Below are 13,068 nucleotides of genomic sequence, written 5' to 3' on the forward strand. Positions count from 1 at the left end.
ACATTGTTACTGGGACTGATATGGTCATCGCCTACAAATAGCAAATGCCTATACTAGAAAACACCTTGAGAATAACTACCCCCCAACCATTTACAACAACCAAAAATACGCAATGAACCAACTCCCAAAATCTGCGGACCTGGACTAAGAAAAAAAAAAAAAAGACGACTACGCCCTTCATATGACCTGCAAGACCCCGCGCACAATTCGCAGTAAGTATACCTCTAAGATGCCTGCCTCAACAGTGTAAAGAAACCCCAATAAAAGGGGATAGATAGATATTGATGTAGTTCTTCCCCCTCATTTAAACGACGTTCCTGCCCAACGATTCCTAACCGTCAAACTCGACGCCCACAACTTTACTCGTCACACCTCCACCATTACCACTCGCTTCACCACCGCCGCTGCTGCCTTGTTGTAGCTGAGCCTCAGCAGTAGGATCACTAGCCTCCGCATCCGCCCCCGTCAACAAATCTCTATCCGAACTCCTCACCCCACCCCTTCTATCCTCCAACGCTGACCCTCCCGCGCCACCAGAACCATTCCCGTTACCACCCAGCGACAGACCCTCAACAGGCCCACCATCATCCTCATCATCATCTTCATCATCGCCGCCGCCGCGATTCGCGCCGCCCGGCCTCTGCTGCCCCGGCAGCGCATTCTTCTCCAACTCCCTCTGCGCATCCTCCATCCTCCTCCTTACTTCCGCCGCGACACGCATCCCGTCTGTGACGATATTGTCCAGCACGCCTCTGAGACCGCGTCCAGCTCCCGCACCTTGTTGGTTGTTTCCGCCGGCGCCGCCGCCGAAGAAGCCGATGTTAGAGAAGGTGCTTCCTAGACCGCCGACGCCGTAGGATGACGAACCGGCGTTGGAAGAGTTGCCGCTGGACATGTTGATGCCCTCGACGAGGTGGAACGAGCACGGGAAGGAGGACTCGAAGAATTGTTCGAGGAGCTCGTCGGCTAGGACGACCATGCGGAAGGTGGGCAGGGTGATGTGCAAGGGATTGTTGGGGTCTAGGGCGATGTTGGCCTTTTCCGACTGTTGGCGCGAGACGCGGCGGCGGTGGTCCTCGTCGTTGTTGGAGATGGAGGAGGGGGCCGTGGACGGGTCGAGGTGCAGCGAGGAGGGCGGTTGCAGGCTCGACGTGGCGGTGTCGGACTCGCGCTTGGCTGGGCGGGGGCTGGCGGTTGGGGAGTCCATGGCTAGGAGATCGTCGTCGTTCTCTTCGTCGAAGTCGTCGTCATCGTCGCCGATGGCAAAGGCATCCGGGTCTGCCAGCCCTTGGGCGGCATCGTCATCATCAATGGCGATCAGGTTGTCTTCCTGACGGGACGCCGTTTGCTGTTGTGCCGGTTGCTGGCTGTTTTGGTTATTGGGATGGTCTGGGTCTGCGTACTCGAAGCATCTCCTGATAAATGCACTGACGCTCCCGAGGAATCTCTCGTTAATAGACTGATCGGGCACATCATTTCCAGGGGTCACCATGCCCTCAGTCATCATCCCGTTAGGTGCTGTCGCACGATCCAGTGCACCCTCCAATCCCCGACGTGACAGGAAGAGCAAAGCCTCGGACATGCGCAATATGCCTTCCCGATCAACCTTGCCGTCCCCATCATCGTCATGCAGTTCAAAGAAGTAGTTAATCGTTCCCATGATATCCCGCTTTCCTTTGATGCGAGCCAGGCCGGTAACAACGTTTTGGAGGGTGAGCGCGGAACTGGAATCGAAGTCCCATTTCCTGAACAACCTCCGGAGGAACTCGTGGTCTGCTGGTTCAGGACCATTGCCCCAAGGAGACATAGATGACTCGTTCTTCCGGAAGCTGTTGTAGAAACCTCCCCCGTTGCTAGAACCGGTGTCACGGCGAGACTGAGTGGGGGAATCCGAAACAGCCCACTTGGCGATACCCGCGAGGAACTCTCTGAAGGCATCGTAATCCATCAGGCTCGTGCTCGGACCCAACCCAACTCGCCCCTTTTCGACATTCCCCTCGTCCACCATTTGGCCGATTCTCGATATCCGGTTGCTCTTGGCTCTCCTCGCCTCTTCCTGTTTGATAATAAGATCCCGTTGCTGCCTCTCGTACAACACGCCATAAAACCTATCATATACCGCGCCGAGCTCATCGGTGCTCAGAAGCTTGCTCTCCGGCCCCAGGTTCCGGATGGCCGTCCGCTTGGCAAAGCTCTCAATGTTGTTCAGCACAGTGTCCTTGTTCTTTAGGCGGAGCTCCGTGATCGTGCTGTGCGTGATACCAGAGAACTCCTTGAATGCTACCACCATCAACTCCTGAAACCTGGTAACAGCTCTCAGCTTCGGATTTTCCGACTTGGGGTGTGCCGATTCATCCAACCGAGCAAAATAATTCTTTAATACCGAGATGAAGGCACCGTCATCAGTGGCATCCAGTAGCTCCTCGCCGTTTATTCTTAGAATAGCCAAGCCAACCTGGAACAGGACCTTGGGGCCTTCGACGAAGAAGACATCCAAGACTCTGAAGGCGAAGACCAAGGGCATAGAGTTGATGTACAGTGACAGAAACCACGGCAGAGATACCACCGAAAGCTGCACGTCGCATTTCACCAGGTGTTCCCACAGGATCGGCATGGTCCTCTCCACAAGGGATTCGAACACCTTCTGATCCAGGAGGGTACCATACATGGTGGTGGAGTAGTACCCGGGAACCAGCCGGTCACAGAGAGTTGACAAGAGGAAGAATGCCTGAGCTTCGGACATGTAGATAAGCAGCGCGGCCACGACGATGTTCATGGCCTGGCAATAACCAACGTCGGTGTTGACCCAGCTGTAAGCGGTAAGCACCCGGCGCAACCGGCCGATACCCTCCTCGCTCTGGAACCCCGGGTACTCCGGAAGACTTCGGTTGAGATCCTTTTCGATTTCGTCGATGGCCAGCGATTCTTTCCCCGAGTGCTTGGCGAGCGTATCGGCATACAACGTCGGGTTCTCTAATCGCAGATAGACGGAGCCTGATGTCAGCTCCCAGATTTCGCCCCTCAGCCTGTTTGGCAGGCCGACTCTGATGAGCTTGTGGAAGGTGGGTTGGCGGATTAAGGTCACGTTCCGGCCGTTATCTCGAAGGTATTCGGCCCACAGGCGCATCTTTGCCCGGTCTCGCAGTTTCTTGGGGTCGCCAGGGTATCGGAAGATCATGCCGAGCCCCGCGTCGGGCGGGCTGGCGCTCTTCTGCTCCTCAGGCCGGAGCAGGTATTCCGAGTAGCACTCGCCGATGACCTTCTTGAGTTTGCCGACATTCCCCACGGCCGCACGGAGCCCTTTCTTGAGACCATCACAGAAGCGCTCGCATGCTACCCGTGTGCCAGCAAGCTGGATGGTTATCCGTTGTTCCCTCACCTCTTTCCTATCCTTGTTCTCCTTGGGGGCATCCTGGCTGATTCCGTTCCATGTTGTTATCGCGAGAGCAAACTGTTATCGTCCCATGTCAGCACTGGTCCAACTACCCTTGTTTGCTGTCTCCGTGAAGGGATGATATCCTACCTGGAAGTTCTGGCTGTGAAGGCGCTCTACCCTACGGATAGAGCTTAGCGGGAAAGTAAACCCATTACCACTGGGTCCTCCGCCATGAGTCTGGCCGGTAAATGCCGAAGAGGTCGAGGTGCTGGCTGACTGCAGGAAACTCGAAGGCGTGGTAGAGAAGCAGAGGTAGGCCTCGGAAAGGTGCAATTTCCCGGCGTAGTGGAAGCCCCTATCTTGGTCCTTGCCGCCCTGTGTCACGTTCGAAGGAGGGATGGTGAGCTCGGCTGTGATCTCGTAGAGCGGGTGTTGGGAGTCGGGCAGCCGAAATTGGCTCTGGAAGAGGGAGGCCTTGGACGGGTTCTTGTCGGAATCGGTCAGGTTCAGGCCCTGGGTCGGATCGAGCAACTGTTGTGCCTTTTGCACAAAGCTCGATAGGTTCAACATTGCTGCCGTGGTTGTGCGAGCTCACGCTCCTGCCATCAAGAGGCCCCGAGGCAACTGTGTGTGTGTATGCGGTTGTAGATGATGGTATCGAGCGGCGGGCAGCGGAACGATTGGCGGGCTGATGACGGTCGATCGGAAGCTCAGCTTGGCGGCATCGCCCGGCAACCACTTGTTGCTCTTGCAGTGTATGGTTGGGGAGCCTCGGTGTAGACGCCGATTAGAAGCGAGGGATAGTAGGATGTTTCGGTATATATGGTTGAAGCAATGGCAACTCGGATGGGTTGTGTAGAGTGGTGGCGGTGGTGGTTGTTGGTTGACCTTCCGGCTGCTCCGTTCTTTATGGTATTTGGCCGAGCACTATACCGTAGTCGCCGGCAGTCTTTGTGATGTTCGCCGTGACTTGGGTGATCTGTATTATATTAAGTGGTGCCAGTCGGGTGAAGGTGTTGTCGAATGGGCTACGACGACTGGTGCTGTAGTGGTCTGTGTGCAGGTGATGTCGGGTTTGCGGCTCGGGCAGTGGTAAGTGGGATGGAAGGCATGGAGATTGAAGCGATGGAGGTTCCCGTCCTCGTCCATTTGTTTGGAGTAGGTATTTCACCCCAGTGTGGGGACCTGTCCGCCCTGTGTTTCAATGATGCAGCCCAGCTGACCCGTGCGGGCCAACAGGAACCGCTTCGCAGCGGCGGCAGCGGTGGCAGCTTCCTAGCCTTCTAAGTACCGACGCAGCACAGGGCACCCCTTACCTGAACAAAAGGTTCCTGGCGTTAGCGCATTGCTGGAGATTCCCTTCAACTTTCCATCCGTCCTCCTGATCCGCCTTCATCATAGCCAATGTATCCTACTTTTATTGCTTCAATAATCAACGAGCGGCGGAATTGAAACATCATGTTCATTCCTCTGTTAAGACCTTACTCATTCAAACGTATTCATCCTTCCTATACTAACTATGTGTAACGTTCATCGTACCTCTGCCCTCTCGCAACGTCAAGTGTCTACCTAGAGCTCTAACTCTCTCTGAGGTGCTAGGTAGGGGGGATATAAGATCATAAAAAGCATCAAACAGATAAACCCGCGACGCCGTTCCAGTACCGTCCTGTAATAACTCCGTTTCCCGCCTCTTTCCATTTCAGTCGCTTCTCATTCTCGAGAAGGACGAAAGAGCAATGATATGAAAATCCCGATAAACAAAGCTAAAATCATAACCATGGTTTCCCTGTGCTGTTGCCCTCGAGCGAGGAACAACTTGACACATCGAAGACGAGCCTACTTGGAACGTCAAGCATACCCGTCTCCTCAGTGTCAAAAGCACGACGAAACACCGGAGTGACTTCGACCCGTCACACCATATATCCCATCTCACCCATCACACCCGATATTCCTCTTCCCATTGAGCCGATAGCCCCCCTCGAAATCTCCTCACCAAAAACCGCTTGAGACCCAAAATACTTGGGCGCTTGAACCCCTTCCCGCAGACAACCGAGGCCCTTTCACTAAAAGTCCTCAAAATACTTTTCGTACTTCGCAAACATCTCATCCGTATACGCCTCGTTGTTGACGTCCTGCTCGGGATACACATCGAAGCACGAAGCATCGCCGGGGTGGCTTAGGTGAGGGATGATGGGACCCTTGTGGCGTTTTTGCTCCACGGCCTCCCAGTCGACGCCCTTGAACCATGGGTGCGCCTTCACTCTTGCCGCGCCACCGCTCATGTTGCCGAGTCGCATGGACCGGTCGACTGTGCAGAAGGACCGGATGATGTCCTTGGCCTCTTCGCTGATTGCTGGTGTGGCGGGGAATAGGACCGGCTTTTCTACGATTCTGGCTTGGGTGTTAGTGACTCAAACGTGACCATCTCTGCGGATCAGGACGGTATGAACTTACTGTCTGTAAATCTCTAGGGGATTGTTGTGGTAAAACGGGGGATAGCCCGTCAGGAATTCGTATATCAGGATCCCCAACGCCCACCAGTCCACCGCTGTCGTGTGGCCCTTGTTCTGGATGACCTCAGGCGCCAGGTACTCTGGAGTGCCACAAAGGGTGTAGGTCTCGACCGGGTGCTCATCGTCCTTGTACCCCATCCGCTTGGCAAAACCAAAGTCGACCAGCTTGATGTGCCCGTCCGCGTCCAACAGCACATTCTCTGGCTTCATATCCCGGTAAGCTATTCCGCCCTGCTTTTCGTGGAGGTACTCGAGCACGAGCACGATCTCGGCCGCGTAGAAGCGGGCCATCTCCTCGTCGAACCGTCGGTGTTTGCGCAGGTATGTGAACAGCTCTCCGCCGGGAATGTAGTCGAGCAAAAGGTAGAGGAAGTCGCGGTCGGCAAAGGAGGCTTGGAGACTGGTGATGAACGGGTGGCCTGTTACATCCTTGAGGATCTGTCGCTCGTGGCGCACATGGTCGATCTGTTTTAGTCTGATCACTGTAACTGTGTGTTAGTGACCCCGACTCCCGGGTTTCTCTGTTTTGCGGCGCAAGCGAAACTAACCTTCCGTCTTTCTTAGAATCTTCAATGCGTAAACCTTTTGACGGTCAATATCGGTGCCATTGGCTGGTCGGACGAGCACCACACGAGCAAAGGTGCCTATCGACCGTTTATAAGTGGTTAGCAACACAGTCCGCTGGAAGTCTTGAGTCTTTCAACCGTACCAGTTCCTAATGTCCTTATGCGATGAAAGTCGCTTAGCTGGGGCTTGCGCGTAGCCATCTCGAACCCACCACCAGTATTATTCTGTTGCGTTTGTGATGGGTCATTTCGGCGTTGATGGTTCTGGTAAGAGTTGTGCTGCCAAAGCATGCAGGGATGAAGCTGCGGTTGCGATTGCGCCTGCTGCTGTTGTTGGCGCTGCTGGGCTGCTGCAAGTAACCCCTTTGCCTGCAGTGGATGTAGCCCACCGCCAAATGAGTGTGACGAGGCGACGGTGGCCGCCATGTTGGATCCGGACCAGTGAGTTACTCGGAAAGCAGCAGGTAGGTTTCGGTCTTTCGATTCGTCCGAGAAGGGGTGTTCGTGGGTATCGACAAGAGTCCCTATGGTGACTGGATTTGAGGAGGAACGTGGAGGTGGAAAGACAAGGCGGGGGGTAAAGTTTAAAGTGCCGTGGCCAAGTTGCTGTTCCGCTCGTGATCGATGTTTCCCGAGATATCAAGCCGCCCAGATTATGCGAGTCTGACAGGGGCGGAAGAAGGGCCGAAGGGAAAAATCCAGAACCGTTCAAGAGGGCGGGTCAGACGAAGTCCAGACGGGATATACAGCAAAAAAGAGGTGTGTGTAGTTGGCGAACAGTGTTAGGGGTTAATGTTATCGAGCGCGGTGTCTAGACTATGTCTATGTGCGTGTCGAGATGGTATTGTTGTGGGCCACACGCTAGTCAATGGCAGATCGTTGCAGTGCTGTGCTGGAGCGCAAAGTGAAGAGTTGGGGGCAGAGTTTAAAGAACGGGAGAAGACGTTGTGGTAGGTATCGCGGGGTTTTGGACAAGATAAGTTGTTTCTCGGGTAGAGGTCGGGTCCCATCCGGCCCAGCGGGAGGCCAGTGACGAAGAGCAATAGAGAAAACGGAAGCTGGGAACATAATCGCGGGACTAAAAGCAGGCATGAATTAAGGCCCGGCATGGGTATTGAATGAACGGTGTGAACAGACAACGCTCGCGATCCATTGCTTCACTTGGATATCCCATCTCGACATCGAACCTAATGCCTACCTTAGCGTACCTTATCCCCGCCAAACAGGTCCAACCAGTCTCCCAGTGGATGGAAGAGAACCGAGTTCCCGACGGACTCCTCACTGTCCGCCAGGCACTCTGCAGTGATTCACGCGCTTCGCAGTGGGGGGGATTGGGGGATGAGACCTGGGGGCGTGGGCATTGTGGGCAGTGTGGGCTTTGTGTGGGCTTTGTGTGGGAACGAGGGCGGCGGTAAGATGACGTTGGTTTCTGCAGACCCCAGTTCCTGCGCGACATCTCGTGGACCTGGATTGTGGGAGAGGCACGGTTTCTGGACAAGACGGACCGACCAGCGGCGAATCGCAGCGAATCAGCTCTTTTACAATTCCGAGACGGGACCCGGAACTTGACGAAGTGTTTCCCTTTTCTGTCCTGTGAGGTGTTTTCTTTTCTTGTTACAAGAGGTTACAGAGCGGGAGAGTTTTGAGTGAGAAACAGAGTGGACAGGTTTCGATCCTTGACGGTACACTGAGCGCTCGGAGACCAGTCAGGAAACACAGACCTCAACTAGGCTCTATCACCAACTTCCAGTTTCATGCTAGCTACAGGCTACATCGTGAAGGATCGGTTCAGGGCAGTTTCAATCTAGGAAAGAACCGGTTCGACGGTAAAGGGATTCTCTGCCCAGGACCCTCCGCCAGCGTCTAAAACAGCCGCACGACCCGGTTTTAATCGTAATTGCGGGGTTTCTCACCGCAGGCAGTCCGGGGTCCAAAGGATCCAAAGGAGGAGCCACAAGGAAACCTTCAAGAGGTGCGTCAGTGTACAGAAGGATACAGGGGATGTCAATGTCCATCTCGCAGCACCATCTCTTGGACAATGTCGTCGTCTAAACATACCCAAACGCACTCTGTCATCCCCAAAGTACTACCGTTGAACACAGCAGAAAGGGACGGGACAAAATGCGAAGAACCGAAAATATGAATTTAACGGCGCCTGACGAACGAGTAGGTACATTGGAGTGGCGGCTGCCATTCATGTTCCTGTTCGCTAGACAAGCCGCCCAAACGCCTGTGACCTGTATGTACCTTTCCTTCCCGCCCGTGCCTGCCTTAGACTTTCCGTCCGAAGGTCCCATGCTTCCACTTCTGCCATGTGCTTCATGACTGGAGTGGGAAAGGAACATCAAGCACCTGTCCTGCCCCTGAAACGCTGGTCGTTCCCGTCGTGTGACACATTCGTTGCCGCAGCTTTTGCGCCGAACGGATCTCCCTCCAGGGTCTTCTCCAGTTTCTCCTCAAACAATAGTTGCGGAGCTTACCTAAAACACCATGACATACATAGTACACACAGTAGGACGGCGGTGACTTGCCAAAACGGGAAATAACTTCGTGTTAAAGCACACTGAACTGTACAGTCCGAGGTAATTCAGTTTTGTGGTAGGTAAGCCTGTGATAATCCGTTGGCAATAATAAGCCGTCAATCTCCGATACTATCGAAAAAGAGTCTTCGGGGCTATCCGCCAAGTGCCAAGAACTTTTTGTATCCAACACCACAATCGAGGAACGGAAGCAAAAGATCGCGGTGTTATAAAAAGGTCACCAGAAGAAGACAGTCAAGTTTCTTGGCATCTCGTGCTTTAATAGAGTTCGTTCGTGCTCGTCCGGTGCTTTTCCCACTCGTGGTACTTAGTGTTCCAGAACCTCCACAACATCGATCAAGGGGAACCAAAGCCAAAATTCCCCTTACCCACGATATCCGATGACCTCATGTGCCTCGTGTGGCGGGCTGGCGGCCGTGTTGAACGAAAGGGATGTTGTCCATGCGTGTGCATGTTCTGATACGAGGGCGCTGACTCGTTTGGGTTGCTCAGACCTCTCGTTTTTTTCCTTCGAAAATTTCCTGCTTTGGACATGGTGGGCTACGCTCGGATGGGAACTCGTTTGAAAGGAATATGTGTTCCGTATGCCTTCTAGGGTGATAATGGGCCGCTCGAACAGCAGGTAACAATGCTGCATAGTGATAACCAGAATAAGGGAGGCATACAAGCCTTGAAGCAGGGGAATCTACAATCTTGCAAGAATGAACCACCTCGATCCATCAAAACCCAACCCTCCTCAGACCTAAAAAGTGCATTGTAGGTATATCCTCCTATACCAATCAAACGATTAGGATGACCATATAGGTAGACGTAGACGTTCGCAACCATTCCCTACTCCATATCATATCCCGTATCCAAGAATTTGCAAACCCAAGAAACCGCCCATGCAACCAGAACATCCATCATAACCATCATCCAAACCTTCTCTACTACCAATCCCGTAAAAGCCACCAACTCCCAACACCCATAACCAACAACGCCACCAACACCAGCGCTCCCTCCTCGGTACTCCAAAAGAACGCCGTCCACCCCACCACCACCTCCTTCCTCCTGGCCGCCGCTCTCCTCTCCCAAGCATGCACGTCCACGGGCATGGGTATCGACACCCGGGGATCCTTTTTCCATTCTTCCAGTACCAGTTCGTCCTCACCCTCACCCTCCTCCGTGAGTAAAGGTACCCTCATCTCCTCCTCCCCCAAAACCGGCACCTTGGCCCTGAAGAATACCGGCCGGTGATCACTCGTTTCCACGACCGGCAGGGAATCGTACGCCTCCACTTCCACTTCCACCTTCTTTTTCCGCTGCTCTGCCTCTGCCTCTGCCTCTGGCTCTGTTGTAACCCAGGCCGGAACATCCAAATACAACACCCTATCACACCACCCCGGCCACCGATGGCTCGCAAACCGCCACGGCACCTCCGGGACCCCATTTACCTTGTTCCCCCTCTTCACACTCTCCTCATTGACCGCCTCCCCTTTGACAGGATGAACGTCGTATTTATACGTCGGACCAAAAGTTATCGGCGCCTCGGAAAGGCCGTGCATGGTCCGTCCGGCTTCGCGCTCCTGCGTGAGTTGGTCCCGCGGCAAGAAATTGGAGAAGTGGTTGGCGGAAGAAGGATCGAAGGAGGGGTAGGTGGCGAGGGGGGGAGGGGTGGTGGTGTTGATGCGGTAGTTGAGGTCGCCGGCTAGGAAGAGGTGGGAGGTTGGTTTGAAGATGGAGATGGATTGGAGCGTGGAGGTATGGTCTGGGTTGGTGTTGAGGAGGGGTTGGGCGTCGGAATCGCCGTCGTCGTCGTCGGCTGAGTTGCTGCTGTCCTGAGTACCTCTGGGCACAGGAGGAGCGGTATCCCCCGCTCCAGACCTATCCGGCGTCGACCGCGCTGCTCGGCTTTCGGATGGGAACTCGCCTTTGGGCAAAACCTCGCGCGGGTTGGCAAACGTCAGTCCTGACACGATGCTGCGCCAGTTGGCGTTGCGCTTCTTTAGGTTCCACTCCATGGCAGCCAGGTGTGTCGCCACAAAGGTGAGTTCCGTCGTCTTTGGTTCTTCTGTCGTCGTCGTCGCTATCGTGTTGTCCTCCCTGCCATCCACATCGCTCCAAGTAACCCGCAACCCTACCGCGCCTTTGTTGCCCATGTCGGCGGCGCCAAATCCGCACTCTGCTTCTTCGATCTGCTGGATCTTGGATGGGTCGCGGGCAAAGAGCAGGATGGCTGTCATCCCTACGTTCTTGGCCCGGACGAGCTTGTAAGGGTCACCACCACTGGCACCACTACCACTGGCACCATTACTGCTCGTCCTGTAGTCATCGGCCTCAAGTAGCTGCCCAGCCGCGAGGTTGAGTGCCTCGGCGTACCGAGCGTAGTACGGGTTCAAAAAGTAAGGGCCGATGAAGGAGTAAGCCAGCGGGGCTACTTCTTGCAGAGAGCTGGATATCAATGGTGAGCGAGAGCGTTCACGACACACCATCTTGGGTCAGATAAGGTAGGTAGTAGACTTACAAAACAACCAAATCTGGTAACGCATTCCCATTCCCCTTCCCGGCAGCACCTTGCCCCGACAGCGCCGCCTTCAAGTGCGCAGCCCAAACCGCGACATTGATGAGGTTATTTGCGCAGTTGAAAGTGAGGATGAAGAGGTCAATGGTTGAGGGCGTCATTGTCGCGATCGCGGAGACGGCTTCTTGCTTGTTGTTGGTGCTATTTGTGTGTTTGGCGTAATGCGCGTTTGTTGTTGGGCACCCCCGAGTGGGGAGAAAGCGAGCGAGAGGAACGCCCTAAATATATAGATATATGTATGTATGTATGATGGATCAATCGGATGCACTAGAAGTCTAGAACCGAGTCCTCCGGAGCACAATGTCTCGTGAGTAAATTGTACGTTTATATGTTGCGCACGGAAGGTTAAGCTTTTTGTCATATATCGGCTGTTCCAAAAGTTGTTGAGGTATCGTCAAGTGGGGTTCCGAGTGTGGCTTGGCTGGGACAAAATGTCTTGATTCCCCGAAGTGCCTTCAGTCAGATCCAACGATCCAATTGGCGGCACGAAATAGGGTACCAAGGCGTAGGTTTTTCGAGTAAGGCCTCCGGGTTCTTGAGTCGAAGTGTTGAGGTTTCTTGACTCTTGAAATGATACGGAAATGGATAGTTCCGGCGATGGTGTAGCTGAGCAAGAGCGCTTGACTTGGACATGGGAGTGCTGTGTGGAAGGTTGAAGCAGGCTAGAAAACAGAACTTGATCAATAAAATTACGAACAATGATTGCATTCGCGGCAGGTATATCCAAAAACTGCAACTATAAGAAGTGCTTCATCTTCTTTATATCCAACATTCTTCCATGTTCCCATCACTACGGTACACATGCGCTCATGCTATCGGATGGTAGGATCTGAAATATTGTGATTGGGCCAGAGGTGTGACGTAGGTAGTACGGCCTCTTTCAGACACCGCTGTTTTGCTTTTCTTGGGGCCAATTCGGCCAGCCCGCATACGCATGCCGGTAATCAAGGCTGAGCCATCAGTGGCTTCACCAGCACAACTAGGATATAATTCATAACCCCATTCGGACAGACAAGCAGTCTAGGTAACTGCAGAACAACACGGTAACTTGCTCATGGAGGCTATACGCACACAGGCACAACGTCGGCGACAGTCCAAAAGGGTTAAGATATGAAACCTGTATTAGGAGAACTAGCTTGTAATCTACGTTGCCCGAGCTCTTCCCACGTGGTGAATACCAGTCGTTTCCGTCTTGTCTCCATGATGTCAGCAAGTTCCCTGAAATATCTCAAGGTCAAAGCTCTCTCACGAAAGCAGCGCGGCTAAATGGTGCCCTTCTCCATATGCGTTGCTCGTAATGTTATCGGTTTGGGTACCAGGTCGTGAACGCATATCCGTCGTGTCGTTAGGGAGAGCCATTGCGCCAGCAGATGCGTCTAGGAAGCTTCGAACTGAGCTGAGAGGCTATCACTGCTTGCCCAACCTAGAGCCCCCAGCCGATCGAATTTGACAAGACCTCGCCGTGTCACTGGGCAGTAGCCGCGTCACGGAATCTCCATCGTCTAGGCAGAGA

At 53.9% G+C, this 13,068-nt stretch overlaps 3 protein-coding genes across 3 annotated transcripts; all 3 read right to left on the reverse strand.

Moving 5' to 3' along the window:
- Positions 1 to 77: 77 nt before the first annotated feature.
- On the reverse strand, positions 78 to 4,114 carry B0H65DRAFT_46049 (TBC-domain-containing protein). The gene is made up of 2 exons (XM_062826535.1): positions 3,524 to 4,114; positions 78 to 3,451 (listed from the first exon to the last, which is right to left on the reverse strand). Exons 1-2 carry the CDS (start codon positions 3,944 to 3,946, stop codon positions 332 to 334), a joined length of 3,543 nt encoding a protein of 1,180 aa, XP_062686758.1. The 5' UTR covers positions 3,947 to 4,114; the 3' UTR covers positions 78 to 331.
- Positions 4,115 to 5,357: 1,243 nt separating this feature from the next.
- On the reverse strand, positions 5,358 to 7,059 carry B0H65DRAFT_45985 (kinase-like domain-containing protein). Its single transcript, XM_062826486.1, has 4 exons — positions 6,599 to 7,059; positions 6,438 to 6,533; positions 5,831 to 6,371; positions 5,358 to 5,767 (listed from the first exon to the last, which is right to left on the reverse strand). Exons 1-4 carry the CDS (start codon positions 6,879 to 6,881, stop codon positions 5,440 to 5,442), a joined length of 1,248 nt encoding a protein of 415 aa, XP_062686759.1. The 5' UTR covers positions 6,882 to 7,059; the 3' UTR covers positions 5,358 to 5,439.
- A 2,667-nt stretch (positions 7,060 to 9,726) lies between these two features.
- B0H65DRAFT_46091 (DNase I-like protein) lies at positions 9,727 to 11,835 on the reverse strand. Its single transcript, XM_062826569.1, has 2 exons — positions 11,499 to 11,835; positions 9,727 to 11,425 (listed from the first exon to the last, which is right to left on the reverse strand). Exons 1-2 carry the CDS (start codon positions 11,654 to 11,656, stop codon positions 9,925 to 9,927), a joined length of 1,659 nt encoding a protein of 552 aa, XP_062686760.1. The 5' UTR covers positions 11,657 to 11,835; the 3' UTR covers positions 9,727 to 9,924.
- Positions 11,836 to 13,068: the final 1,233 nt, after the last annotated feature.

This window comes from Neurospora tetraspora (genome assembly GCF_033439725.1).
Source record: "Neurospora tetraspora strain CBS 560.94 chromosome Unknown B0H65scaffold_1, whole genome shotgun sequence".
NCBI classification, from domain to species: Eukaryota; Fungi; Ascomycota; class Sordariomycetes; order Sordariales; family Sordariaceae; genus Neurospora; species Neurospora tetraspora.